General features: G+C 35.4%; 4 protein-coding genes and 1 long non-coding RNA gene across 5 annotated transcripts in view; 2 read left to right on the top strand and 3 right to left on the bottom strand.

Moving 5' to 3' along the window:
• Positions 1-5,899: 5,899 nt before the first annotated feature.
• Positions 5,900-8,663, bottom strand: LOC106102597. The gene is made up of 4 exons (XR_001225584.1): positions 7,882-8,663; positions 7,034-7,140; positions 6,562-6,646; positions 5,900-6,049 (listed from the first exon to the last, which is right to left on the bottom strand). It is a non-coding gene; the product is annotated as an uncharacterized LOC106102597 (long non-coding RNA).
• Positions 8,664-9,962: 1,299 nt separating this feature from the next.
• LOC106102494 (CWF19-like protein 1) lies at positions 9,963-18,808 on the bottom strand. The gene is made up of 11 exons (XM_013281991.1): positions 18,584-18,808; positions 18,336-18,496; positions 18,013-18,111; positions 17,328-17,551; positions 16,519-16,634; positions 16,127-16,346; positions 15,507-15,618; positions 14,798-14,949; positions 13,896-14,072; positions 10,674-10,834; positions 9,963-10,136 (listed from the first exon to the last, which is right to left on the bottom strand). Exons 1-11 carry the CDS (start codon positions 18,601-18,603, stop codon positions 9,977-9,979), a joined length of 1,602 nt encoding a protein of 533 aa, XP_013137445.1. The 5' UTR covers positions 18,604-18,808; the 3' UTR covers positions 9,963-9,976.
• Positions 11,683-13,252, top strand: LOC106102495 (BSD domain-containing protein 1-B-like). Its single transcript, XM_013281992.1, has 3 exons — positions 11,683-12,016; positions 12,478-12,692; positions 13,049-13,252. The coding sequence occupies exons 1-3, from the start codon at positions 11,885-11,887 to the stop codon at positions 13,200-13,202; spliced, it is 501 nt and encodes a 166-aa protein (XP_013137446.1). The 5' UTR covers positions 11,683-11,884; the 3' UTR covers positions 13,203-13,252.
• Positions 18,809-18,935: 127 nt separating the features above from the next.
• Positions 18,936-21,005, top strand: LOC106102158 (negative elongation factor B). Its single transcript, XM_013281569.1, has one exon. It carries the CDS (start codon positions 19,066-19,068, stop codon positions 20,830-20,832), a length of 1,767 nt encoding a protein of 588 aa, XP_013137023.1. The 5' UTR covers positions 18,936-19,065; the 3' UTR covers positions 20,833-21,005.
• Positions 21,006-21,357: 352 nt separating this feature from the next.
• Positions 21,358-26,786, bottom strand: part of LOC106102098 — a 21,583-nt gene continuing 16,154 nt past the window's right edge. The window contains exons 13-25 of the mRNA XM_013281507.1: positions 26,703-26,780; positions 26,507-26,591; positions 26,322-26,425; positions 25,898-26,255; positions 25,654-25,811; positions 25,332-25,510; positions 24,701-24,840; positions 23,607-23,843; positions 22,995-23,145; positions 22,443-22,682; positions 22,131-22,306; positions 21,864-22,001; positions 21,358-21,711 (exon numbers count right to left, since the gene is read on the bottom strand). Coding sequence (XP_013136961.1) covers positions 21,528-21,711; positions 21,864-22,001; positions 22,131-22,306; positions 22,443-22,682; positions 22,995-23,145; positions 23,607-23,843; positions 24,701-24,840; positions 25,332-25,510; positions 25,654-25,811; positions 25,898-26,255; positions 26,322-26,425; positions 26,507-26,591; positions 26,703-26,780 — 2,228 coding nt within the window. The 3' untranslated portion in view covers positions 21,358-21,527. The remainder of the gene's footprint in view (positions 21,712-21,863; positions 22,002-22,130; positions 22,307-22,442; positions 22,683-22,994; positions 23,146-23,606; positions 23,844-24,700; positions 24,841-25,331; positions 25,511-25,653; positions 25,812-25,897; positions 26,256-26,321; positions 26,426-26,506; positions 26,592-26,702; positions 26,781-26,786) is intronic.

The following is a 26,786-nucleotide window of genomic DNA, read 5'->3' as shown; positions in this document are numbered from 1 at the left end:
CGAAAGTGGATGGACATTTGTTAGAGTTTGTAGCCTAAACGACTGAACTGATTTCTATGAAATTAGAAATTAGGTATAGATGTAGAGGATATTCTGGAAGAACACATGGGCTACTCACGTTTGTTTTTTTTTTTAATTTCACGCGGACGGAGTCGCGGCCGTAAGCTGGTTTAGTATATTTACAGAGCGTCTTTCATACCTCATTTTACATAGATTTTATAGTTTAGGCTACTTAAGTCAAGAAAGCAAAGCAGGCCTCTGTTTTTGTCATGCGTCTTGGTAATACACTAGAAAACTGGGACAGAGTCTTGAGTCTGAATCAAAAAATTAAACCCACGTATTACTTTTTGAATCAAAAACATTCAACTCGGTTCACTAGGGCTGAGAGCAGTAACACATAAACAAAAAAAAATAACAGTGGAAGAGCCCGCTTTAACATCTTCGCACGAATGGGTCGGCTCGCCCGGTGAAATACCACGACCACACAGAAGACAGGCGTGAAGTGGGAGAAATTCCGCGTATCGTCTGAAGAATGTGGTGCCGGAGGCCCAACTTTAGTCCCTTTTCCTTACCACCCTTTTTCCTATAAGTGAAGGATGGGAAGGGAACGGTACTTGACGGTGGAGGAGACGCATAGGTAGGGGAAACATCCTCTTTATGTGCGTCTCCTCCGTCGATTAAGGGTAGGCAACGCATCCGCTCTTGCGAATGTTTATGGACAGCGGTCACTTCGCCATTTTGGCGAATTCTGGAGGTCGCTTGCTTGTTTGTCACCTTATGATACAAAAGAAAAAGACATACGAATTTATAACCTCCTTTTGCAAAGTCGTTTAAAACAGATGAATTTGCTATTCCTCGAATAAGCGCTATTCTTTTGCTTTTCTGGCTATTCAAATATCGGGCCTTATAGGTTTTAAACCTAATTTGGTGTCCACAGATCATCCAACTAATGGTTTATTGGAATCTGTCTCAAAAACGGACAAGTCCTTTATAACCTTTGCAAACAATTTATCTCACAATAAGAGTGATGTACGAGTAAATGTCACCACAACCGTCCGAGGACGATTGTTATCTTTATTTATTATTATTAGGCAATTGCCAATCGTTCTAGATATTAGTTTTATAGTATTGATTAAACTTTCATTCCTGTCATCTGTAAACAGTGTAGTTCTAAATTATGAATGGACAATCTTGATTTTATATAACTTTAAACTGTCGTGGATTTTACAAATATAATGTTTGTAAGATACGGGTTTCTTACCACGATTTATTTGTTTTTAGCAGTGTTATGATTTCTTGCATAGCCTCTTCAATTTTTTTGTTGATTACCATACCGTTATATATCCATTTTCTATTTATCCAAAGTTGACTTATTTGCTGGCCAATTATGACTGGGTCTAAACATATTTCAGAACGAATATGCGAAGAGTTACATGGTTCGTCACTTTTGCTGGTAGGGGATACCCCCGTATTATATGACTGGTTATGATTCAAACCTATAATTTAAATGACTTTTAGCTGCCCGTAGCAGAGCAGTGCTTATTTAATGGTCGCGCTTCTCGCCATGTCGAAAGAACATCGTCGGATATAAGCAGCATTTTCTTTTTTAAGATGTCATCATTACTTAGACATTACGGAGACTACAAGAGCTTGCTGCGATATCTTCCAACCGTTCCATGATCCCCGTAGACCGCTGTAGTGGCCTTCACTTCAGCCTTACTCTAACTTCCTTCTAGCAAATATAATTAGAGGGGGCGTCACGTACAAAATCAAAGCCAAAAACTTTCACAGCTACGTTTGAGTATAGGCCAGTTATCCAGAACTATGGTCGAAGTAGGTAGTTGTAGGCTCGAACGACCATATGCACCAGGAAATTGACCAGTTGAAATGGTAGTTAGTTTGTAAACCCGCTTGTGGGTGTTAGTTAGCCTGGAAAGGGTGTATATAGAGCACAAACACGACGTGGAATGATACATTTATTTTTTTTGTTAACACACACATAAAAAGTTAGTTGCTAATTTAAGTTTAAATTAAGGTAATTTGAGTATCGTTACATTGGCCAATCTTTCTTCAAGTAGTGCACTATGTGACAGTTTATAACGTACTCTGTTCTGAAGTTAAAATTGTTATTTATAGTAACAGCAGCGTAAAATGTTTAGGTCGTAGATATGATCGCGAATGAGTGGTAAAACCATACATATTGTCAAACACAACAAAGAGCAAATAAATATATTAAAGTCCAAGTTGCAAAAGTTAAATGACTACTAAGAGAAAGATATGCCATTACATAGTAAACATAAATAATTCAGTTCCGTTGATGTCTTCTGCCGTGGTATGATGCTGCCGCCGGCGCTCCGAGCATGACTGCGATGACATCTGCGAGTTGTAGCCAGATGGATTTTGCTTGTCTTGTAGTTAGATAATCGGTGTCACGGTGTAATTTTCTTTCGATCCTTCCTCTTCTTAATAAGGCTTCCAATAAGTGGTGTCCATAGTGTTGTTACGGTCGCCACTTTATGTGGCTTATAATCTTCTATTAAAACACACGTACTATTTCACAGTATTTATTGTATTGAGTGTTACTGTTGCTGTTGGATGATTTTACACACTGATCGATGCGGGGGCGCATAAGACGTTGCGCCCGCAGATTTTAGGGGCGGTCCTGTGCGTTGAGTGGGGGAAGCGCGGACCGGTTTCGCAAGCCATCATAAAGCGCTGTTTAGGCGCGAACACATAGCTTTCCATCTTTTGTTTAGAATCGATGAATGGTCTTCGATTATCAATTTGCTGACCAAATATTTTAAGCTAATTAAATTTTTTTAACCTTCCGGTTTTAAATGTTCTTTTTCCGTTCCATCAGTTGCATCGTTGCGTAATTGAAGTAATAGAATATCTGTCTTTTCTAAGATATATCTGGTTAGTTTTTCCGAAGAAATCTTTGGTGAAATCTTTCAAGCTCTTATTTTGACGAAAGATACATACATATATCTGTAAAATATTTCCATGCCGTTACAATGACTAAAGCCGTGAAGTTAAATAGGCTTCGGGTTTTTTGGGACTTGCTGTCTTTTGCATAATTAAACACTATTGAACCAGCAGAAAGTCCATTTTTATTAAGTTGTGGTAAATTTTTTTTTTTTTATTGGGCGGCGCTATGCCGCCCTCTCGTTCCCCCTAACATATTTATGGGAAAGGGACGTTGGATGCGGGTGGGAACTCTTCATTTATTAATTTTTTCTCTTTCAATATCTTACAGTTTTCTTATTGCTAATTTACAGTTATTCTATTTTTATATCACAGTTTTGCTTTATAACATTACTACATGACTAAATTGACTAAAAATGACTAAAATTTAAAATGACAACTACATAAAATGACTAGACTTGCAAAAATTAAAAATGACAATAATAAAATAAAATTACAATTAGATGATAATAATAAAATTAAAAATACAAGTTAAATGACAAAATAAAATTTAAAATTACAATTAAAATGACAAATAAATAAAATGACTAAAAACTGTGTAAATGACTAAACTGACTAGTATACTGTTATTTCTTATTTCTTTCTATCACAACTTTGGCCAAGGACCTACAGTATTCTATAAATTCATGTTTCGTATTTCTGTTACATATTAAGTATTTCAAATTTTGTTTATTGATTTTTTGCTTTAGTTTTATTTCAGTTGCCGCTCTTCGCGCTGCGAACAACGGACATTCCGTGAGTATGTGTAGCACGGTTTCATCCTGTGCTGGGTCACAAACGCAGGAGGGGTTCTCCTTGCAATCTATACTGTTATAATCAAGCGTAAACACACACTTATTTGTTGCCTAAGATGTCAGCAATTAGGCCATATATTTTAACGCCATTATACTTAGGGGGTAAATATTTTGGATAAAAACCCTAATGTAAAAAAGAGACTATAAGTTGCTGCCAACATCAAGGAAGCAAGGTGGTCTTCATGTCATGTCATTTTGACATTTGTAATTGACAATTTGACAAATGTATAAAAAACAATAAAATAATATTTTCATAATTTCATGCGGATGAAGTCGCACGAGAACAGCTACTTTAGAATAAAATTTAAATAAAGTTACCCTCCAACACTTCGACACGCAGTTTACGTTACCGGAAAACCTTATAGCTGCAACGGAGCAGCGTTAGTTTGCATTAGGCCAGGTATTAAGTTAAACGCATTCTCAAAACGATATGTGCGCCATGTCTCAATTCAACTGGTGAGACCCGCTTGTGGGAGGCCAGTTGAGCCGATACGCTATCGCCATTGAACACAAGTCAATAAGATACCTTTTTATGGGCTCGAAGGACCATATTTATATGCCAGTTAGCCAGGACCAATGATAAAAAAATGATATTTGTAGTTAAGCCCGTATGCACAGGCCATTTAGCCTGGTACGGGTATTTTTTCATTAAAACATACAAAATAATTTAATTTAAGTTTAAAGTTGAATTAAGTTAGGAAAACAAACGGAGAGAAAAGTTGTAAAACAGTTTTAAGCAATAAAGTCTAATGTCAATTAACAATACGGAGCGCACATTACATTTACACTATTTGTTTTTTTTTTGTATGAACTTTTCAAATTGTTTTTTTTTGTTGTATTAACTTCTCTTGAAATATCTTGATTCGAAGCGCACTAGTGTGCACACTAACATACAACTATGTTTCACACATTAAGCATTTTGTTTTTCGAACTGTTCTTCGAGATTTGTGCAGCAAATTAGCTCGTGTATTTTTGTATTTTACTTCTAAGTTCCTAACGACTCTCCTAGAGTTCTGGTAATCGATTAATACACTTGGAGTTCTCTTTCTTTTCAGTTTTCTTTTAGCTTTGAGTTGTCTATCGAAAGCTTCTTGAACATCCCTCATTCGCCACAACGGCTCTAAGACTGGAGTGGGAGGTGACGTAGGCGTTACACCATTCGCCGGAATAATCTCCATTACAAAGTTGCTACAGAGATTCTGTTTAGGTGATGGTACTTTATATGACATAAAAAGTATGTCATGATAAGAGAAACAACCAGTCAGCTGGCCGTACTTTGCAACGTTATCTAAATTAGAAACGATCATCAAATCAAGTAAAGAAGGTTTGGTATTGGGTGCAAAATGAGTCGCATCCTCTGAGGAGACAATGTACAATGAATTGGAATCTAAAATACGGACCAAATCTAGAGCTCGCTTGTCTTTTTTTAACAAGCACGTGTTAAAGTCACCCATAATCATAACGTGTTCCTATTGGGAGCGTAATCGGTTCAATAAACCATCGAACGATTGAAAGTACTTGATTTTCAAAGACGGAGAATAATACACGCCAAGTAATACTTTTGTGCAGCCTGGAAAGATCTCAATGAAGAGATGTTCCGCGGACTTAGAATAAACCCGGGTTGAGCGAGATACGTAGTTAAAAGGTATTTCTTGGCGAAGATAAATAGCCACTCCTCCACTGGACTTACCTTCTCTATCATTGCGTATAAGTTTAAATCCTGGTAGACCGTAGTGAACAGATGACATATCGGGCTTTAAAAACGTTTCTGAAACTAGTATAGCGTCAATGCTATGAGCCCCTGTAAACGTACGTAGGAAGTCGAGGTAATGACCGGGGATGCTTTGAGCGTTGAGATGTACGACGTTAAGGTTGGCAGAGTATTTAAGGAAAATCTGATGCAGTTTACAATCTAACGTCGTAGAATCATCGCTACTGGAGCTGGCGTCAGATGCAACTCTATTAACACTTTCTTCGTTCCTACTTACCGATGAAGTCTCCATTGTGTTTTTTTAGGTTTGTTTAACTAGTAAGGATATAATTGAATTCTCAATTTAAAATGAAAATAGATAGAAATATCAATTAAAATATGTTTAATTATATTTAATACTTATTGAAAAATTAATGAATCGTAGCCGTGATTAATAAATAATAAAATATATACAGTGAGAGTGTAAAATAAAATTATGTTATCTTCAGTCACCAATACGTCTCCGACTACGTTTGAAACGTTCCTCGCAATATAGTTGTAACTAAGGAAGTCTTGATTTCTGAAACAAACGTTCAATCTGTACTTCCATGTTAATATAAAAACGCGCAAACACGCACTACTTTGTGGCGTAAGATGTCAGCAATCACAGCATATTGACTAATTCTTTCTTTAGTAATAAACCCTGTAATAACGTCACGTTTTAGGCTATATAGTTTCACGTTATTAAACTTAAGGGATAAGTATATTGGTTAAAAACTATAATGTCGGAAATGTCTTTTAACTATTCGCTCGAGCACGATGTTGCCAAGAAGATATTCCCAGTTGTGCTTACCATACGTGTTATTGTACATTGATAATTTACATTTAGGCAAATTTTGTAAGTTACGTAACTGGTCTTTGGTTCAATTTTAATAGGGGTATGTTATTTATTTCATCGTTAAGTTATATTTTTATGAATATCTACCAATTACAATAATTAAAAATTGTCTGATTATTATAGGTTTTATTAAATAACTTCAAATTTTTCTAAATTTCCCTATAATTAAATAAAGTGTGGATAGAATACATTACCGACGCTCGACGTTGCACGCGCGGCAGTCGGCGCGCGTTCCTAAACTAAGAAACACCCTCGCCGCCCTTCCTGCCTCAACTCTGCCTGCAATGACCATGCGTTGGGGAATTAATTATTTTACTTTAAGTTTACTAAGCAGTAAATTTATATTTAATTTTAATTTCCTTCCTATTTGATTGGCAAATAAATATACCATTCTCAAGTATCGTTAGAGTCACACAAACTATGCCCTGGGCGCTGGACAGAGATTGACGCCAAATTCAAAAAGTTACACAGTCTCACATAAGGCTCAACAGCAGGTTTGGTAAATTAAAAAATCCACAAGTACTGATGATTTTGCAGTTTTAAACAGGAAAAAAATATTTATTACACACTTATAGCAATTCATATTCCAACAATACATGTCTTCAGTTATAAATCTTTTATTTAACACATTTAGCAGCATTTTGAAAATAAGACATTTGTATGTACCTTTATGTTATAATGACTAGTTGCAGGTCCCAGGAGTCGCTGGACAAACGAGGTGTAATAATGTGGCAAAGGTCTAATCCCAATTCCAGCTTTTTGTTGATTTCCAGCTTGTAAAAAATAAAAAATGAATCGTTAAACCAAACTATAACATCCAGCCAAAAATAAAGAAAATCAGTAATCTGTCCTAATGTTATTAAGAGTAGTAGAGTAGATGCATTTTTCTATTTTTGTATGTATTTAAAAAACTCAAAAACTACTAGGCCGATTGTAAAAACGCTTTCACCATTTAAAAGGTAATTTATCTTTGAGTAACATAGGCTACAATTTTTGTTATTTTTTAATTTCAATCGGGCGAAGTCGCGAGCAAGAATAAGTGTATTATAAATGCGATGCAAACCAACAAACTAACCTACAAGCAGATATTTATTTTGAAGTTTTTACAATTAAAACTTATAATTAAATGTAAAATAAACCTTTCAGATGTTATGTAATAATTGCGTAATCTATTACACAAACATTTAATGAAGTTTATTGATAACTAAAGAAGATAATGATTTTCCCGCCATTTAATAGCATTTTGTTACCTAGTTGCTTTAAATATATTTATGTTACATATTAAAATCATGTATAAGTAAATCTGTATTAATTTGAATATATAGCTGGTTTTATTCTTAAGTACACAACTTAAGTTTGAAAAGTAACAAAAATTGTCGTACGATATTATGGACGTTTATATACCTTTTTACTTACGAATTACCACTAATTTATTATATATTATGTAAAAGTTTAATTTGTAATCATTTAACATGAATTAAAATAATTATTTGTTTAGATTTTAATATAATTACCTAAAAACCTCTTTGAGACTTGTTGAGACTTGTATCTCCTCTCGTGTACTGACAGACTGATACGCCGCTCATATGTGACTCTTGGGAAGTAAATCAGCAGTGAACCGGTTTGACAGATGAGCTAACAAAGACAACCATTGAGCTGCGGCTCAACAACAAATTAGCATCTCGCTGCCCAATTTCCTGTACTATAACTAGGTGATTATGTTTTGCGTACTGTCCGGTGACTTGCAGCTCGCATATCCTACTTCTATGCAGGTACAAATTAATCCGATGCGGTTAACTGATTCGCCTCATCTGTGCGAAGCGTGAGCTGATCTGTAGCTCAATTTTACATGATTTATCATTGTTATCCTGCGCCAACTTCATTTCGTACTTTCTTGATCGATATACAAACATTTTTTAGCCGTTCGTATTGTTTGTACGTGAAAGTTAACTATTTAAATGTAATAATTTATTTTTCCTTTTGTTTTCACATTTCCACTTTTATAAGTTGCCGAATTAAAATAGATTGAGAATAAAAAACATCAAACAAACGTCATTTCCTTTGACCAGATTAGGTTATCATTTTCCAACATAGAAATAATAGCACAAATAAATGTTTTACGATGACAAAACATTTTCAATTTCAATACCACTTTTTCAATTTTATAACTTGCACACATTTTTGGGAAGCCAACAAAAGTTTCGGTCTAAAGACAGGTTTGGTCTCTGAGTTTAAAACTATACTGAATGTAAATTTGTAACTATACAGCGCCAAAGCGTTGACTTCTTGTTTTGTATGTGTTGGACCCTGCGCAAGCGTTGATTGGTCGTCGAGTTAAGTTATACGTTCAAAGGATATTAATAGATCCTGCACAAATCTGGTTTTATATACGTACCTTTGCTTTGTAGTTCTTATCGTAAAATTTAAAATGCGTGCAAATTACAAGTAGAAGAAAAAGAATTTAGTATCTATATAAGCTCTACTATAAGATATAATATGAGTTATCTTTTAATCTTTTACGACTAACTATTAACTATGCAACGGTTTTGTTATTTTAGATCTGACTTTTCTAGAGTGGGCTATAACCCTCCTTGTGGGCACTGAAGAGGTTGAGCAGGGCCTAAAGATCCCATAAAAATGTATGGCGCTCTTAATTTGCTAATTCTAAATATATATTGTAAAGTTCCACAATTAAATTTTCCAAAAGAGCGCTGTTAACTTTAAAATAGATTTCTAATCATGACTCAAAACTACATCATACACAAATTCATTAACAATCACATCTTACTAATATTATAAATGCGAATGTTTAGTATAGAATAAATGAGTAGTCTATCTAAATCGAAACAAATTTTTACCCGATTTTACGGGAATACTCGGGGAGCTTGTATCTTTAAGCATTATAGTGTTGTGACGTCATAGTAGAGTAGTGATAAAACATATTCGAAGAATAATCGAGCTGTTTCCAGAATGTTCGATCGCCGTGAGCAGCGAAAATGACGTTCACGAAAAGATGATTCGAATATTCGAAACGGCTTCGAGAATGTTCCATTATGAAATTTATGTAATCCGGACTATCGAGAAAGTTCTGGAATAAAAGGACAAATGAATAACGAAAAGAAGATCGAAATTCGGGGTATATAAGGGGAGTCATACGGTGGAAAGTGAACTATGAAGAAGATTAAGTGACCGCGGAGTGAAAGTGCAAGTGTTATAGTAACAGTGGTGTTCCATATATATATTCCATGTTCATGACAATATTTTCCAATTTGTGTCCCTATAAAGCGTGAAATGTAAAGCCTATAGACAGGCTATCGGAAGTGTAGGATACTTAATTGAAAAAAAAATAATTTAAAAACACGTTGATTGCAGACATCCTACATGAAGAAGTGTGTGTTTACGCTTTATTACTAGCTCACGCCTCCGTGAAAATAAAAAGTGCCTATATGTTCTTCCAGACTATCTCTACATTTATGCCAAATTTCATCGACATCCGTTCAGTAGCTTAGGCTACAAATTAACAAACATCCATCCAACTAAACTTTCACATTAATAATATTAGTAAGTTATTAGAAAGGTGAGAGAAACAAGTATATATTTAAAATGTATTTATTCAGTATCAGTATCGTCGTTCACAGTGAAGTCGTACGGTGTGAAGTTGTTGCGGAACGCGGCGACGAGCGCGTCCTCGTCGCAGCGCGAGAGCAAGCACTGGCGCCAGTCCGCCTTGTCCTCGCAGTCCAGTATCGGAGGACTCGATAGTACATCCCTAAAACAGACAAAACCTTCACTAATTACAATTTCTTAAAATGTTATATTACACCAGCTGTCGCCCGCAAACTTCATCATAGCAAATTTGTACCACCGGTTACACCATTTTGACAGCGCGGAATTTAAAAAAAATAGCCTATAATGTGCCCGTTTATGTCAGCTACCCTTCAGTCAAAGTCCGGTCGAAATCGGCTCAGCCGTTTCGGAGATTACCCGGAACAAACGCGGCTTGCTGACAGACAAACAGACTGACAAGAAAATTTTAATTGCGATTTTCGATCTTCCCGAAATATGGATTTTTTTAATTTGATATTACAAACAGACACTCCAATTGTATTATATGTATAGATGTCAATACAAGAACATAAGGTGGTACTAAACTTGACAACTGATGTAGTATCTTTCAGAGAAATTACTGATGAAAAAATTTGTTAAGTGCCTTGTCTATATATTATTTTAGTATCTATGACGAGATTCTAATATTTGTTAGTTTTGTTTTATAAAATGTTTGCAAAGTTTCGATGAACATTTTTACCTTCCGAACTGCAACGGGAAGTGTTGCTTGGTTTTGGCGAATATCTGTTCCCCTGAGGGCAGGTCAGCGTGGAAGTATGGCGCGCCGGGCAACACCACCTGTGCGATGTCCGCGTATGGCGGCAACACCTCCATCTGTATGCTGTTTATTCCCGCCTCATCCTGTAATATACAGGGCGTTTCTTACGTATGAAAAACTCTAAGGAGTCTATTTTTAAAATGTTCTACATATGTCATCACATATATGTATATCACAATGATGTTATAGTCCAGAGGTGGCGAATCGTTAGCATAATTATTGTGCACGTCGTTGATCATAAAAACACTACGAAAAACGTATAGAGTATTTCAAAATTATTCGACGGCACGTCTAAGACCGCATTAAACATTTCTTTAAAAATGGCACTTTGATACAAAAATGTTTGCCACCCCTGTTATAGTCTAACGTAATACGTAGTAACGTATAATACAAAGATAAATCTAAATGTAAAAATAAATAAATCGTACCTAACAATTTTAAATATACTTTAGGTATGTAATATGTGTTATTTATTAAAAAAAAAAAACTTGAAATATTGCTTTTTAGATTCCATTAAAATAAATGTTTTTATATATTTTAGAAGAAAATTAGTACTAGTAACTACTGTTATCTAAACTTGTCTAGATTATTTTCAAATATGGTGCCTTTTTAGCTCATACTAGTCACCTTCAAGGTCAAAGTTAAGAATAATGTTGCCCGCTTTTGTATAATACGATACCGGTTTATTAAATCGTCACTTTTTATGTTTTTTTTTAAACAAAGTAGTCCTAACCGTTTACCGACCCTTAAAAAAAATAGATACCCAAATGAACCCGAAATTATTTTATCCCGTTATTTAAGTATTCTATACAGATAAGTAAAACTAAACTATGAATTGTCAAAATAAAAGTGCCATAACCATGTTCAATTATTTTTTTACATTTACAAATAATTTTAATCTCTTAGATTTAATCTAATCGTGATACCAAAATAAATGTTACGATTCAACAAACCGGTACAAGTACAACACTGCGCAAAAAAGCGGGCAACATTTACTGCACCTTTGACATTGGAATGAGTCATTTTAGTGTACATAAAAATAATATTTGTGCAATCTGGTGTAATAAGATAATATAGTTTTTACTTGTTTGAAGTTGCAGATCGTACGTGTTTTTAGGGCGTTGCTACTAGATATGTATAAAATCAAAAAGGATATACAAATTATATTTCCTGAGGACGTTAATATAGATTTAAACTCGGAGCCGGATGATGATAGCGAGGTGGTACTGCCATCAGGCGATACAACAAAGCTTTCTACGTACAAGGTTAGTTTAACATTTTTATCACCATTGTTATATCTAAAATTGTCTATTCACCGGTAGAGGTACACCCAGAAAGAGATGGATTGCGTAAAAGGTGACATGATCAAGAAGCGAGTCATGACAGATGACGGATGACAGAGTTATATGGTGGACGAAAACCCGGTGCGCCGACCCTACGAGAGTAGGATAAGTCAGGGGAGATATATCTGAAACGTGCCCCTAAAACCTACCCTATTTTAGTATATTCTCACAAACCCTAAATTTTAATACCGTGATCTACTATGTATTTATACCCGGCTTTTTAGATTGGCACGTTGGGAATGTTACTCTTCTGTCTGATTAAATGTCAAATTGATTTTAAAATTTTTGACTTTATCATTACGTCATCCTGTTCAAGGTCGATCAATAACATGAAAAAATATCTGTGTTTCTAACTTTTTTTAAATTGCATTCATACTTTTTAGAAAAAACTAGAAGCACTGCAGCGTGTGGAAGCGACATACACAGTGCCAGTGGCGAGTGATGAGTTTGAAGCATGGCGCGCGACCACAGAAAACTATATCCCAGGCATGATTGGACCGCACACGGCAGTTAAACGGTTAGAAGCCAACCCGATACTAGAGGAGCAGTTCATGAAGTTGATGTCGGGCACGATATCTTATAACGACTTTTGGGAAAGGTAGGGAACAATTTCGCTCGATTTAGAAGGATCATTTTTATGATGTCAATACCATTGTGTCATAGTTAAGTGACTTAAACGATTTTCTTTTTTTATAGCATGAAAACCTCTCCCTTTCAGTCAGTTCTAGACAATTTCTAGATTTAGTATTTTTTTGTAATATTGTTACATTGGGTTTTCATAGTAAAAACATATATACGCATATATTTTTTGCATCTGAAAGTGAATTTGCCGAGTAAGTCAGTGGCAGTTTACGTGTTAAAAAAAATCCGTTTCAGAGACAAAATGTTTCCGCTAATGTTTCGGCAGTGAAAACCAACTGTAAAACTAACTTACATTCAAATTTTTCTTAATAGGTATCTATTCCGCGTGGCGTTACTACAAGACTTTGGCCGCGGTGACCCGCAAAGAGCCAATAGAGTCAGTCACTGCCGACCCCGTTTTGACCAATTTACATCTACAATCGCCAATATAAATGTAAAAACTGTAATAATACGCTACATCACATAACGCCCCAAAGAAACTCTCAAAATAATAACAAATAAAGATATTTTGGTGACTCTGAACATGTTTCATTTACCTTCAAATGCATTTTTTGTTATTTTTTTTATTACCGCTTTTTGAATTTATTTTACTTTGTGTAACTTGCCATTATAATGTAACTAGCTGTTCCAGTGCTGCTTCATCCACGTAAAATTAAAAAAAAATTACCTACGTTATCGCAGAGTAACATAGGCTATATTTTTTTACTTGTTTAATTTCACGTGGTTTCAAAAACAGCTAGTTGTTTATATTTATAAAACTTTCTATGTAAACAAATAAATAAATAAAAATTTCAAATGTAAAAAATTCAAAAAGCCTTTGCCATTGGCTGACAATCGTTACCATGACCTTGGTTCTTTGCAGCTATTGGCTTGTAGTTTTGGTCCCTTACCTGCGTGACATTTTTTCTAATTTACCTACCACCTAAGTTAAATAGCGTGAAAACTTATAGCCAAAAGCGTGTTTTTGGCGTAAGACTTTTTATTAAAAGGAGAATTTAAAAAAAATATGCTATGATTGCTGACATCTTACGTCACAAAGTAGTGTTCGTTTACGCTTTATTATATTAGAAAGATAGATACTACTGAATATTGAAGGTTGTTTTGATATCTGTTGAAAAACCAAATAATATTAAAATATGTTAAAACAATGGGAAAATACCTGAAAAACTTCCAATATCTGTGACTCGCAGGCGGTAGGCACGGGCACGCATTGTATTTGCATGTGCGATGTTTTATAGTTCCTCTCAAAGAACACGACCAACTTGTCCATTGAACGATAGAACTCTTTCAATGCCTGTTTGAATTTCTTTATCTCGTTCACAACTTCGTCGGGTGCCTAATATAGAACTGACTTTAATATGAATTAATTCATTCAATTGTTCATTCATTCGTTCAATATTTTGATTCAATTGTTATTTCAATTTCAACTTCAAATTATGTTTGTAAATTTTCATTCACAAATACAATTATTTTTTATAAATATAGTGGTATTCAATAGAATGCAACCATTTATACAGCAATTTTTCATCCATACTGTCCCTTCCAAATCGGCCCAGCCGTTTCGGAGCTTACCCGAAAAAACGCGGCTTGCGAACAGACAAACAGACAAAAAAAAATTAAATGCGATGTTCGTTATCAGAACGCAAATACATCTTTGCGAAATCTGGTCCTCTTTTGATATTACTTATAGACACACCGATTTTATTATATTTAAAGACTAGTTTTCGCTCACGATTCCGTCCGCGTGGGATTAAAACAAAAGTGAGTAGTCTAAGTGTTCTTCCAGGCTATCCTCTACATCTATACCAAATTTCTTTGAAATCCATTCAACCGTTTAGGCTACAAACTCTTACAAACATCCATTTAAACTTTCGCATATATAATATTAGCTTTCGCTCGCGACTCCGTTCGCGTGGGATTAAAAATACAAAAGTGAGTAATCTATACCAAATTTCATCGAAATACGTTCACCTGTTTAAGCTAGAAAATCTAAAAAACATCCATCCATCTAAACTTTCTCATTTATATTAATATGATTAATATTATATAGACAAAGTTTACCTTACTGAGAGACTGGTGGTGAGCTATGGGTAATATGAGTACGTGGTACGGAGTTAGCGGGCCCTTGGGCAGGGCGAGGTAGCACTGCGCGCCCACGCATATCACCAGGTGCTTCTCCACGGTAGGGGAGGAGAGGCAGAACCAACAACTGTCTGATAATATATTACACATCAAAATTACCTACAAGACTCTCCAAAAACAAAAGGTAATTAAATTAATTAAAGGTATGTAAACACATTTAAACATGGCATATGACAACTATATATAGATAAATATTTTTTACAACATTTATTACTTGCTGTTGCTATACGGCTTCATCCTCATGAAATTATAAATTATTTTATTGTTTGCAAATGTCAAAATTACCGTTACCATAATAAACTTGCTTCCGTAATGTTGGCAGCTTGTTGTTTATGGTCCCTTTATCACATGTTTTTTTTTCTAATTTATTTAACTCCTAAGATTAATAGCGTAAAAATTGTATCCTAAAGCGTGTCGTAAGTATATCTTGTAAGTGGCTTTTTATTAAAGAAAGAATTGTTCAAAAATATGCTGCGATTGCTGTCATCCTACGCCAAGAAATAGTGTTTTTACACTTTATTATATAAGTAGGTACAGATATACATAATTGGTTACTTCGGATTTTAATATGAATGACAAAAATGAGAATTTGTTTTTGCAATGAAAACTTTATCCGACTTAAACATACCTGGATCAAATTCCCTTCGCTTCCGTTCAGTATCGCCACCTTTCCTTTTTCTTTTACCTTGGTCATCGTCTGCTGCATCTAAATTGTAAAAGTATTGGCCATTGCCAGAAAACTGGAAATAAAAATCACTAAGATAAGCGACTCTTTGGAAATAACACCTTTTGCTTATTTTCGTTTGAAACGCGCCTTTTTATCTATACTAATAATATAAGATTTGTATATTTTTATGCATTGAAATAACTCAAAAACTACTGGGCCGTATTCAAAAATCCTTTTGACCAATAAAAAGCTACATTATCAGGGAGTTACATAGGTTATATTTTTTTTATTATTTTATAACTTCACGCGAGTGAAGTCGCGGGTAACAGCTAGTAATAGTTAAGTCTATCACTATTTTTAGTTCGAAAACTCTTCCGCAACCATTACCGCTATGATAGCGAAAATCAAATAGTCACAAAATACTACCATATAGCCTGTCCATTTATAAAGGTCAGTGGGAACAAATAATGCAAAATACATATTTTTCAACATATAAAATGTGAAACATTGTTAGTGGCCAGTATATTTGATATTAAAACTCGCCAAAGAGGTTGGATTCAAACTTCACTGATCATTTTTACCTTAACAACTTTACCAGGCTGATGTTGCTTCATTAGTTCGACGTCGTACGGACACACAGTCTCATCGGTGGTGGCTTGCAGGAGATCTGTCATTCGCATTCTACTGATAGCTTGCAAAGAGCATGCATATATCCATTTCTCCTTGGCCTTGTTACCTACGGGGGCTAAACCTAGAAATCTTGTCGCACACTCACGATAATCTTGATGTATGCTTTGGTTTCTGTAACATGTACAATACATTTTAAAAAAATGTGTATGTGGTGTTTTTAATTTATTTTTAAAGCAATACAATGTGTGTTAACAAAATAGGCCTATACATATAAGTACTATGTTCAAACCTATTACTCTTTTAGGCAAAATTTAATACAGACATGTAAATCAACTACTCTTACCTGTATGGTTGCCTTTCATAATATTTATCTGTAGAAGGTACAAAGTGATATCTTGGCTTAATATGCATTGCTAACCAAGCAATTAAATCTGACAAACAATCTTTTGCTACATCCATCTGAAACATAGAAATAACACAAACCGTGCTGTGGAATATATAAATGAAAATTAAAAACACCAATCCTTTTTTATAATATGGTGGCAAACAAGCAAGCACCCTGAGCAAGCCTGAATCCACCAAAATGGAAAGTGACTGCTGCCCATAAACATCCGCAATTTCAGATGCGTTACCTACCCTTAATTGACGGAGGAAGAGACGCACATAAAGAGGACATTTCCCCTTCCTACGCGTCTCCTCCACTGTCAAATCCATATTTCCTTCCCATCTTTTCCTCTAAGAAAAGGGTGAAATGGTAAATGGTAAAAATTAGGCCTCATGCACCATACTCATCAGTCGAAATGCGGAATTGCTTCCAATTCACGCCTGTCTTCTGTGTGGTCGTGGTATTACAACAGGCGAGCCGGCCCATTAGTGCGAAGATGTTAAAGTGGGCTCTACCACTGTTGTAAATAATTGTTTTTAACAAATCTAACATGCATTCCTACTTCAAATGCACTATAGATATACGTTTTACTAGCTGTTTATTTCTGAATTAAAAGAATTGTAAAAATATAGCCTACATTACTCAGTGATAACAGAGCTTTTTAATTTTGCGGGAATTATTCAAATCAACCCAATAGTTTTTGAGTTATTTTAAATACATACAAAAATCCATAAATCCAAATGTTTCTTTATAATAGTATAGTTTACCTTTTGACAATCATCCTTTTCAATTCCGGCAGGCCATAGAGTTGTAATAAGTACATCCACACCTCTATACTCACTCTGTCCTCGGAAACAGGAGTCTCTAACTGCACTACAATCGCTCGGCTCAAATGAGCACATTGGAATATCCTTGCCCAGTTCTCTCCGTGATAGACCAGTCAAATAGGCAATCTTTACATCAGAACTGGTTGTAAATATACCCCGTTTACCTAAAATATAAAACATCCTGCTTGAAGGACCATAAATATTAACTTAATTTGTAAAACTGACAATAATATGATAAATAACCAATTTAGAAGTGCATATTATAATATAATAAGTTATTAAAATTGTACAGTTAAGAAAATCTGCAATGCTTCACTTCAGGAAACATTGCCTTTTTCATCACAACAAGACAAACTCCGCCTTTTCAAACAAGTAACTAAGGAGATAGTAGTAAGTAGTGTAAACAAAGGGTAAATAAAAAAGACATGAGATGTGTATCAGTAACCAACTTTTTATGTAGATACATTAATAATCTGCATTATATTGTCCCATGTCTTGTTTGAAAATGTTCAAACAACAGTAGCTTTTGAGGTGGAATACTAGCAATTGCCCCGACTGTACTTGAGTACTAAATAATAGTTAAAAAGCAACAAATCTTCATTTACAAAGAATGATGCAAACATACCCATATAGACAACATTAGGCACAATTTCACTTCCTTCTTCACAATAATACTTAACATGGGTCTCATCGCTGGGTCCAAAAACATATGTGGTTACAGGAACTGGAAACATATTTTTTAAATTTCATTTTAGAATCAAATTTAATGTGTAATAATAATAAGGTAGGTGAACATGTAAAGCTGATAGGAGCAGCAGTAGCACTAATAGCAACTGAAGGGGGTGTCTTCACCAGCATAGCATGCAGTGCAATAGGCAACTAACCTTAAAGCTTACTTTCAAGGTTTTTTTATATTTTAGACAATAATTCTACAAAAAATCGACATACCTTTCCTAGTACCCATCTTATATGCATCAAGTTGAGAGTTGTCATCGCCGAAAAAATTCCCCACGCAAAGCAGAATATCAAAAGGGCCAGATTTTTTTACAATTGACTCAACGCGGGAAAACAATGTATTGAAATTTCCATTGACATCACCGCAAACGAGGCTGGAAAATAATATTAAGTTATATGTAACGGAATAAATATAACATAAGAAAATACCAAGCTGAATTATCAAAATAAGACAATCTTACGTTTTCTGTTTGTCCGTCATCGTAATGTAAAATCTTTTGATGATAAACTATACCTATAACCTAATTGAAATGTTACCAAAGTTTTGTAACTGTGGTTGAATTAGTCACTTTTTATCTGGTAGGACCAGAAAGACATTTTACTTAAAAACTAGCTTAAAAATGTAGTTAGAGTAAATTTAGTTCCACAGTTCAATGTTTAGTGTTTCACAGTAATATCAATGTCAATTGTCATTGTCAACTGGCTGTCATCACAGAACATTTCTCAAGTCAATGTCGAGGACTTCACAGAATAAGAAAATACTCTATGATTATCTTTGAATATTTATACACTTTCTTTGGTTTTGGTTCATCTTTGTCTTTGATTCGGAATCGGAAGCTGAAATTGAAAAGTAAATGACATTGTCAAATATATTTTATCCGGGAAGAAATGTTTATAGTTTGTTGAGGTGTAATTTCAACTTTTTCAGTGAAGAATTCAAATCATGGCATCTACCAGTAAACCTGGTGGGACAGGGCTGGAAGAGGTAGGCGTCCCTGGCCAAACCTTCCTCCGTGACGCTTTGACTAGCTGTACTGATCCATTAAAAGCTATTGAAGAGTTTCAACTAGAAAATGGTATTCTTTTACCCTCTTTAAGGCCAATGCTGCCTTTGCTTGACTTACATGGTGTTCGCCGGCTTGATTTTCATACATCAGTTTTGGAGGAATTGAGAGATAAACTCATTGTGCACATAAACGAGCTAGGTTCAAAAGAAGGTAAAGAGAATGATAAGAAACTAAAAGATTTACTAGCAAAGAGCTTCGCAATCGTAAGAATTAAAGCCTTAAGACCTGTAATAATGAGTATATTAAAAAACACTCCACATATTGATGATAAATATCTTAGAGTTTTAGTAAGAGATCGTGAATTATACAATGATACAGACACAGAGGTTAAGCGACAAATTTGGCAAGATAATCAATCACTTTTTGGAGATGAAGTTTCACCGCTCCTCAGCCAATATATAAGAGAAAAAGAGAATGTATTATTTGACCATGAAAATCTGACTAACTTATTCTTTTCACCTTCACCAAAAGTAAGGAGACAAGGTACTGTGGTTCAGAAACTTGCTCATATGATAGGCACCAGTGTCAAACTCTATGACATGGTGCTACAGTTCCTTCGTACATTGTTTTTACGAACAAGAAATGTTCATTACTGCACCTTGAGAGCTGAGCTACTAATGGCACTTCATGATTTAGAAATACAAGATATAATATCTGTTGACCCTTGTCACAAGTTCACCTGGTGTTTGGATGCTTGTATTAGAGAAAGAAATGTAGATATTAAGAGATCTCGTGAACTGCAAGGATTTTTAGACAGTATTAAAAGAGGACAGGAGCAGGTTCTGGGTGATTTATCTATGACCTTATGTGATCCATATGCTATCAACTTCTTAGCAACTTCAGCTATTAAAATACTTCAGCATTTAATTAATACTGAAGGTCTTCCTAGAGATAATACAATACTTATTCTTTTATTAAGGATGCTAGCATTAGGCTTAAGTGCTTGGGTAATGATAGATTCACAAGAGTTCAAGGAACCCAAATTGGATAGTCAAGTTGTAACTAAATACTTACCGGCACTAATGTCACTTATGGTGGATGACCAAGTGCGAGCTCTGCACAACAAATTACCACCAGATGAAAGAGAATCTGCAATTACTACAATAGAACATTCCGGACCTCCTCCAGATGCTTGTGAGGCTTACATGAGAGAGAGTACTGTATGTGGGGTGCTAGCTATGTATTACACACTGCATGCGGCAAAATTACGTGATCGTGGTGCCCTCCTACGTATCCTCAGTATTCTAGGTAGTTGTAAAGATGGCCGTGCATATGAAGACCCATTTTTACATGCCCTTGTAGCACTGTTAATACAACTACCTGATGAGTTCCAAGGTGAAGACTTTAGTACAGTACTGTTTGATGAATTCTTCTTTGCCGGACTTACTAAGGACAATGTAACTAGACATATACTGAAATTATTATGGTACATATATCCAAAACTCCCAGAAACAAGGATACATACACTTATGAAGGCATTACAGCCTGGTACACAACATAATGAGTCAGTGCATAAGTTGCATGAGGCTTTGCAACAAAAATTAAACACTCAAGCAGAACCAGCCCCAAGTACTAGTGAAATTGAATATTTGGACTCTCCCTTGATGAGTGTGCCTACACCTGCGCCTTATCATAATATGTGAAACTGTTATTTCTTTTTAAGTATAGAGAATTTCGACTTTATAATTGTGAAGAAACATTTAAGGAACTCACTGGATTCTGGACAAGAAAAGATATTTTTATAGCAATCTTTCTGAAGGCCTATGTTCTACAATTGAAATTTTACTGATGAATAAAAAATTATGTTTTAGTATTCTTTGGTGTAATTTTCATTTCGAACCTGTGTTTATAAAATTTTTATATTGTTAAGAAAAATATTTTGCAAGCTTCAGAGGAAAATAAAAATTGATAATGTGTAAGTTGTTATTATTTCTGGCTGAATATCATTTTTTAGCCTCATATCGAATTAAAAAAAAAATCATTACATATTTCTCTTTAGCAAAATTAAAACGCAGCTGTATTATTGAACCTTTATAACTTACATACTTTTTATGCTTAAAAGTCTCGTATTCAAAATCCACAGGCGCTATTGAATAATAAAGAGTATTTAATTTAAGGCATAAATAAAACATGATTACTGTAAATATTCTCGTTTAATATTAGTACTGACTTACAATAGTTTTAATAGTAAAGTAATAAAATCTGTAAAGTATAAAAAAACTGTGAACTGATATGAAACTGAGCATGTTATGGCAGTAAGTTTGAAAATGTGTAGATTTGTATTATAACCGTCATCCGAGACATTGGACGACGCCATTTTGAATTTAGAAGAAAGAAGTTACGAGTGACGATCACGTCTTTCGGGTTTCATGTCCAGTGAGTGCAGAGAGCGTAGCGACCGCGAGCGTTCAAATAGCGAGGGATCTGTGTAGATTGGTTCGCTTCCGTCGTCGAAGGCATTTGCTAACCTCCCCGAAGAACCAGCTTCTTCACCGACCTCCGCAAAAGTACGACCGAGACCACTGGAGAAAAAAAATGATATTTATTGTTTTCTCTTATAACAAGTACATTGTGATTACTTTTATTATGTCTATAATTAAGAGTTACTTTATGAGCAAAACGTTGAATTTATAGTATGAAATATTTAGTGTCAGTACAGTAAAACTAATAATACCTCAACGAGAAAGGCTTATGCAGATGTGATGCGGAGAACAAAGAGGGACGATTGGTCCGTGGTCCGGGGGCGGCTGGTCTGAGATCTGGCACTGGACTCGATGCTTGAATGTTCTTGCGCAGGACTCTCCAATAACGTCTGAAAGAATTACCAAAATTAACGCAAGAGATCCTTTGACATGAAATAATAGTAGCTCCAAGCATCAGTAATAACATTTTGAAACATATCATAGTTAATAGAACAAAAATATGTCCAACAAAAATATACCTGTAGATGTACAACGCCGCAGTTAACATTGCCAGTAATAACGAGAGTAGGACGCAAAGTGCTACCAAAAGGGACCGGTAGTGGTAGGGAGAGACACAAACGCCGGCTGCTGCCACCACTGGGGACGAGTCTGATGCTCCGTTCTCTTCCAGTAACTCATTGCGATTGTCAAATACCTATTAAATATAAAAAAAAAAAACAATAAAAACTCTACCAGCACAATGCTCAATAACAACATCAGGTCAACAGGAGCAAGTTATTAGGCTACTGAATAAAAATTATGAAAGCTTTTTCAATATAGCCGAGACTTACTTCAATCATCTTTCTGACATGACTTGGTGTTTCCACTTCATCCTTAAGATACTTATCGACTTTGGTCTCCTCATAAGAGATTTTGTAAACGGTTCCTGCTTCATCGCTTTTTTCTTTGTTACTTTCAGAGCCGTTCTTTGCTACTGTACTGTTGCTTTCCGTTTCTAATGTAATATTAGCTTCACGGCGTTTGCGACCGAAAGAGGGCTCTGAACGCCCAGTGTGACTTGGACAGTAAGCCTATAAAAACAAATTCGTCACATAATCAGTAAAGAACATAAACATGACTATACAGTAGCATTAATGTTCTATTTATGTTGGTTAGTGTTAGCGAGATAATCTCAGGGGATCAAGTAAATGCTGACTGCAATTTGATAAGCTGTAGAATATTATTTATGTGTTTGTCTTTGACGTAAATCTACTATCGGATAGTTATTATTAAAAAAAAACATACTGATCAAGCGCCAGTGTTTTTTCTATGCCAAAAGGTCACGTTTTATTGAAACTTTTATTGCGGTAATATAAAGAGGGGTAAATTAATGAAATACTAACTGGTTGACAACCATCTCTGCATGTTCGCACAGTTGCTTCGAATACTAAAAAGTTTGATTCTGGTATCTTAAAAGCGTTAAATCTTGCTTCCAACGAATCGCCATTGCGACCTTTATCCAATTCCGGGAAAACATCAGGATCTACTGGACATCTGAAATAATCGATGAAACCTTTCAATAACTTAGCAGTTAATAGATCTTATAATTTTTCTGTTAGACGCAAAATCGTGTTTATTTCTATTACGTTTATATTTACACGAAGATAGAATAACTCATTCAGCTATTTTGTTCAGTTGGTTTACCAAAGATTTTCGAATTCACAGTTTTATCGAATGAACTCTACTATTTTACAAACAACTAGCTATCGTCCACGCCTCTGTCCGCGCGGAAAAAAAAACAAACGCGAGTAGCTTATGTGCTGTTCCAGACTATCCTCTACATCTGTGCCAAATTTCATCGAGAACCGTTCAGCCGTTTAGGCTACAAACTCTAACAAACATCCATCCATCCGTCCCTCTATCCATGAATCTAAACTTTCGCATTTATAATATTAATATGATTACCAAAAACATATTCTCATAAATTAAAACGTCGAATTATTTTTACTACATACCCAACTCTATCTATAAGTTGCACAGAGCGGCCAGAGTAAGGATCTCTTGCAATTACATTTGTAGCAAATATGTCCGTAGCGTAGTTATATCCATCTTGGGCTTCAAGTCTAAACGTCAACGGGTCTCCCACAGCAATGGTAGTTGTTGGACGGCCTTGGTACAGAATCATCAAACGAACTTTCGAGTTCAACGAACTCTCCTCGGGAAGGTATTCGATAGGGATGGGACTGCCAGATCTGTCGACGAAATTGTAACCAAGACTACGGTTAGGTTTGAAGTAAAACTTTGGTTATGCACGTTGACTCTGAATGAACACATCATAGAAATTGGTCAGTGATGTTTTTAATTTTTTTTTTAATTTATCGGACATTCATTTTGATTTTAAGAGTTCATTCAGAGTCTTTCGTTAGTAGCTGTTAGTGAAATAACACAAAACAGCAAATAAAACCAATACAAGTATAATTATTAACCTACTGATAATGTAAATTGTATAATAAGTAATGAATAAAAACATAATAAGCAACAATGCACACAAACTCACACAAAAACTCAAACAAAAAAAATTACCAAATTCAAAACATACAAACGACAAACCATTCATATACAAACATATTCTATTATAAATTGCCCTGAATTTCCCACAACAACATTGAAAATCTAAATAAATCCATTCTAATTATACTAAGTAAAACATCACGCTTGGTTATCAGTTATTATCGCTTTTAAATTAACAACTTGTTTCTATTTGAAAAACTGAAGTTAACTATAATAAACCATTACGTTGATCTGTATTTCTTTATAAAAATAACCGTCGGTTTCCACTACCGAAGTATACAAAACATGTCAAACTTTCATTCTCCATAGAAAAAATAAAAAAAACACTTACTACGAGAGTGGAAACTAAACGAAAAATTATTGTATAGTGGAACATTTTATTGTTTTTACATCACATGTGTTTAAAAAATTTGCACTTTAAAATATCATAACTTTATGCTAATTTCTACCAGGATCTACCAATAAAAGAACAAATAACAGTTTAAATAGAACTTCGATTTTCAAATAAATGCAACGACTTATTGTATTATAATCTCACCCAGCTCCAATGTAATTCGAGGTAACCACTGCTTCTGCGGGGCCACGGAACAAGCAAGTAAGATTGAACCTCTTGTCTCGAGAGGTCTGCACGTTGTCACTAAACTGAACTACCACTATATTCGTCATCGTGTCACCATACTGCGAGGACATTAAAAAAAATAGTTTTATTACTGGCGACTCCGTCCGCATGGTATTAAAAAAACATAACACAGGAGCCTGTGTGTTCTTCCAGACTATCCTCTACGACTATGCAAAATTTCATCCAGATCCGTTGAGCCGTTTATCTTTCGCATCTAAACTTTCGCATTTATAATATTAGTAAGATTTACAATTACAGATTTACTTGTCGTATGATCCTGGTACAGTTCTTTCTAAAATATAAATAAGAAGTCGGTTTTGATTAATAGATGACTTTATGAAAAAAATTAAATGAAATCCTATACTTTCTCCTTACAAAACAATTATAAAAGACAAAGTCATCCGTTTTGTTAAAAATACCAGACTGTAAAAAAATACATTTAGATCTTGCGTTGTCCATATGAGATCTAAACATATATGAAACATACCAACGTCCTGCGAAAGTAGGTTAGGTTGTCAGTCTAGTTTTAGAATGTATGAACAGAACTCACTCGCTGTGTACCGCATTCAGGGTAGCCGTGCGCGCCGCTTATTCGTAGAACATTCGAGACGCCTCCATTGCCGCGGAAGAAACAACGATCGTAGAACCCATACGTGTACATACGACCGAAAAATCCTTCGGGAAGACGTAGCGTAAATTCCATGCCATCTTCGTTACACACTTGTGACACTGTAAATAGCAAGTTACAAGAAACACATCTTTTTAAATTATATTAGTACTGCATTTGCAGAAATATGCCCTGAATGCAGTATAAGTACATCGGTTGTTGGAATATTAGTTTACTTGTTGAATCTATAACTTACGATACTTACCATCGAGACAATCGTCAGCCATGCGGCCAAGAGCTCGCTCGTAAAAATCATACTCATTGGCAGTATTATCAAAGTGCGCAGGATTAGCAGCATCAAGTTCCCGCGTGTCGCGGTCGCTAAGTTCACAGTTGTCACGAGACTCTCCATAAGCACCTTCCCTGATGTTACATAAAAAAGATGTTTAAGAATGCTTATAAACTATCATCTCTTAAAATGGTGTCGAACAAATCAGTAAATAATTTACCTGTAATTAAATGAGCGACAAATAAAATCTCTAGCCTCTATACACTCTCGCTGACAATGGGCCAGAGAGTGCGCCGTGGTGAATCGTCGCACGAAACGCCTCTGCATACGTTGCCGGCCAACTTGTCTGAAACTATCCTCCTCGCAACGAGACCCTTGCCATGGTCGACTGCCCACTGGCGGTCTGCCAATTGGGCCTCCGAGAGGTCCCGCGACGCCTCCTCCGATGGGCCCCCCAACCGGGCCTCCAATAGGACCACCTAATGGATTACCTATAGGTGTTCCAATCGGCCCACCGATTGGTCCTCCTACAGGGCCTATCGGTCCATCAGTTTCGTATCCTCCGTATCCACCTCCACCTAAAATACCAATTGAATTTAATATAAAACTTAAATTGTTAAAATGTATAATAAATTATGACATACCTATTGGTCTATCCAGACCTGATGAGGGATAGCTTCCGCGATATCCTCCGGGCCTGTCAATCGGTCTTCTTATGCCAAAAGTAGGTCTAGGTTCAACTGGATATCTAAAAAAAAATTATATGTTCCAGTACTCTCCTTGATTGAAATTAACTTTCTATCCTTTCCTCAAAATTATCCCAGTTTACCTGTCTGGCGCCGGACGAACTCCTCTGTCAGGAAACCGTTCACCGCCGGAGAATTCCGAACCGTAGTAGCCTCCGCGTCCGTAGCCTACATTAGATTATCACAAAAAGTATTGAAATGAGAATAGCTAGTTAAAAAATATTTCTAATCCACGAGTACGTATGTCATAATCGTCATCGAGATAAAACAGGTTCTTACCAGGATATGACGAACCGGTCGGCGGGTATTTGTCATATAATTCTGGATATCTATCTCCTCCTAAGGGTGCAGGATCACGATTAA

Source organism: Papilio polytes, unplaced genomic scaffold (genome assembly GCF_000836215.1).
Source record: "Papilio polytes unplaced genomic scaffold, Ppol_1.0 DF823923.1, whole genome shotgun sequence".
NCBI lineage: Eukaryota > Metazoa > Arthropoda > Insecta > Lepidoptera > Papilionidae > Papilio > Papilio polytes.
Note: the sequence above shows the minus strand (reverse complement) of the source record. Positions and strands in the feature narration are given on the sequence as shown.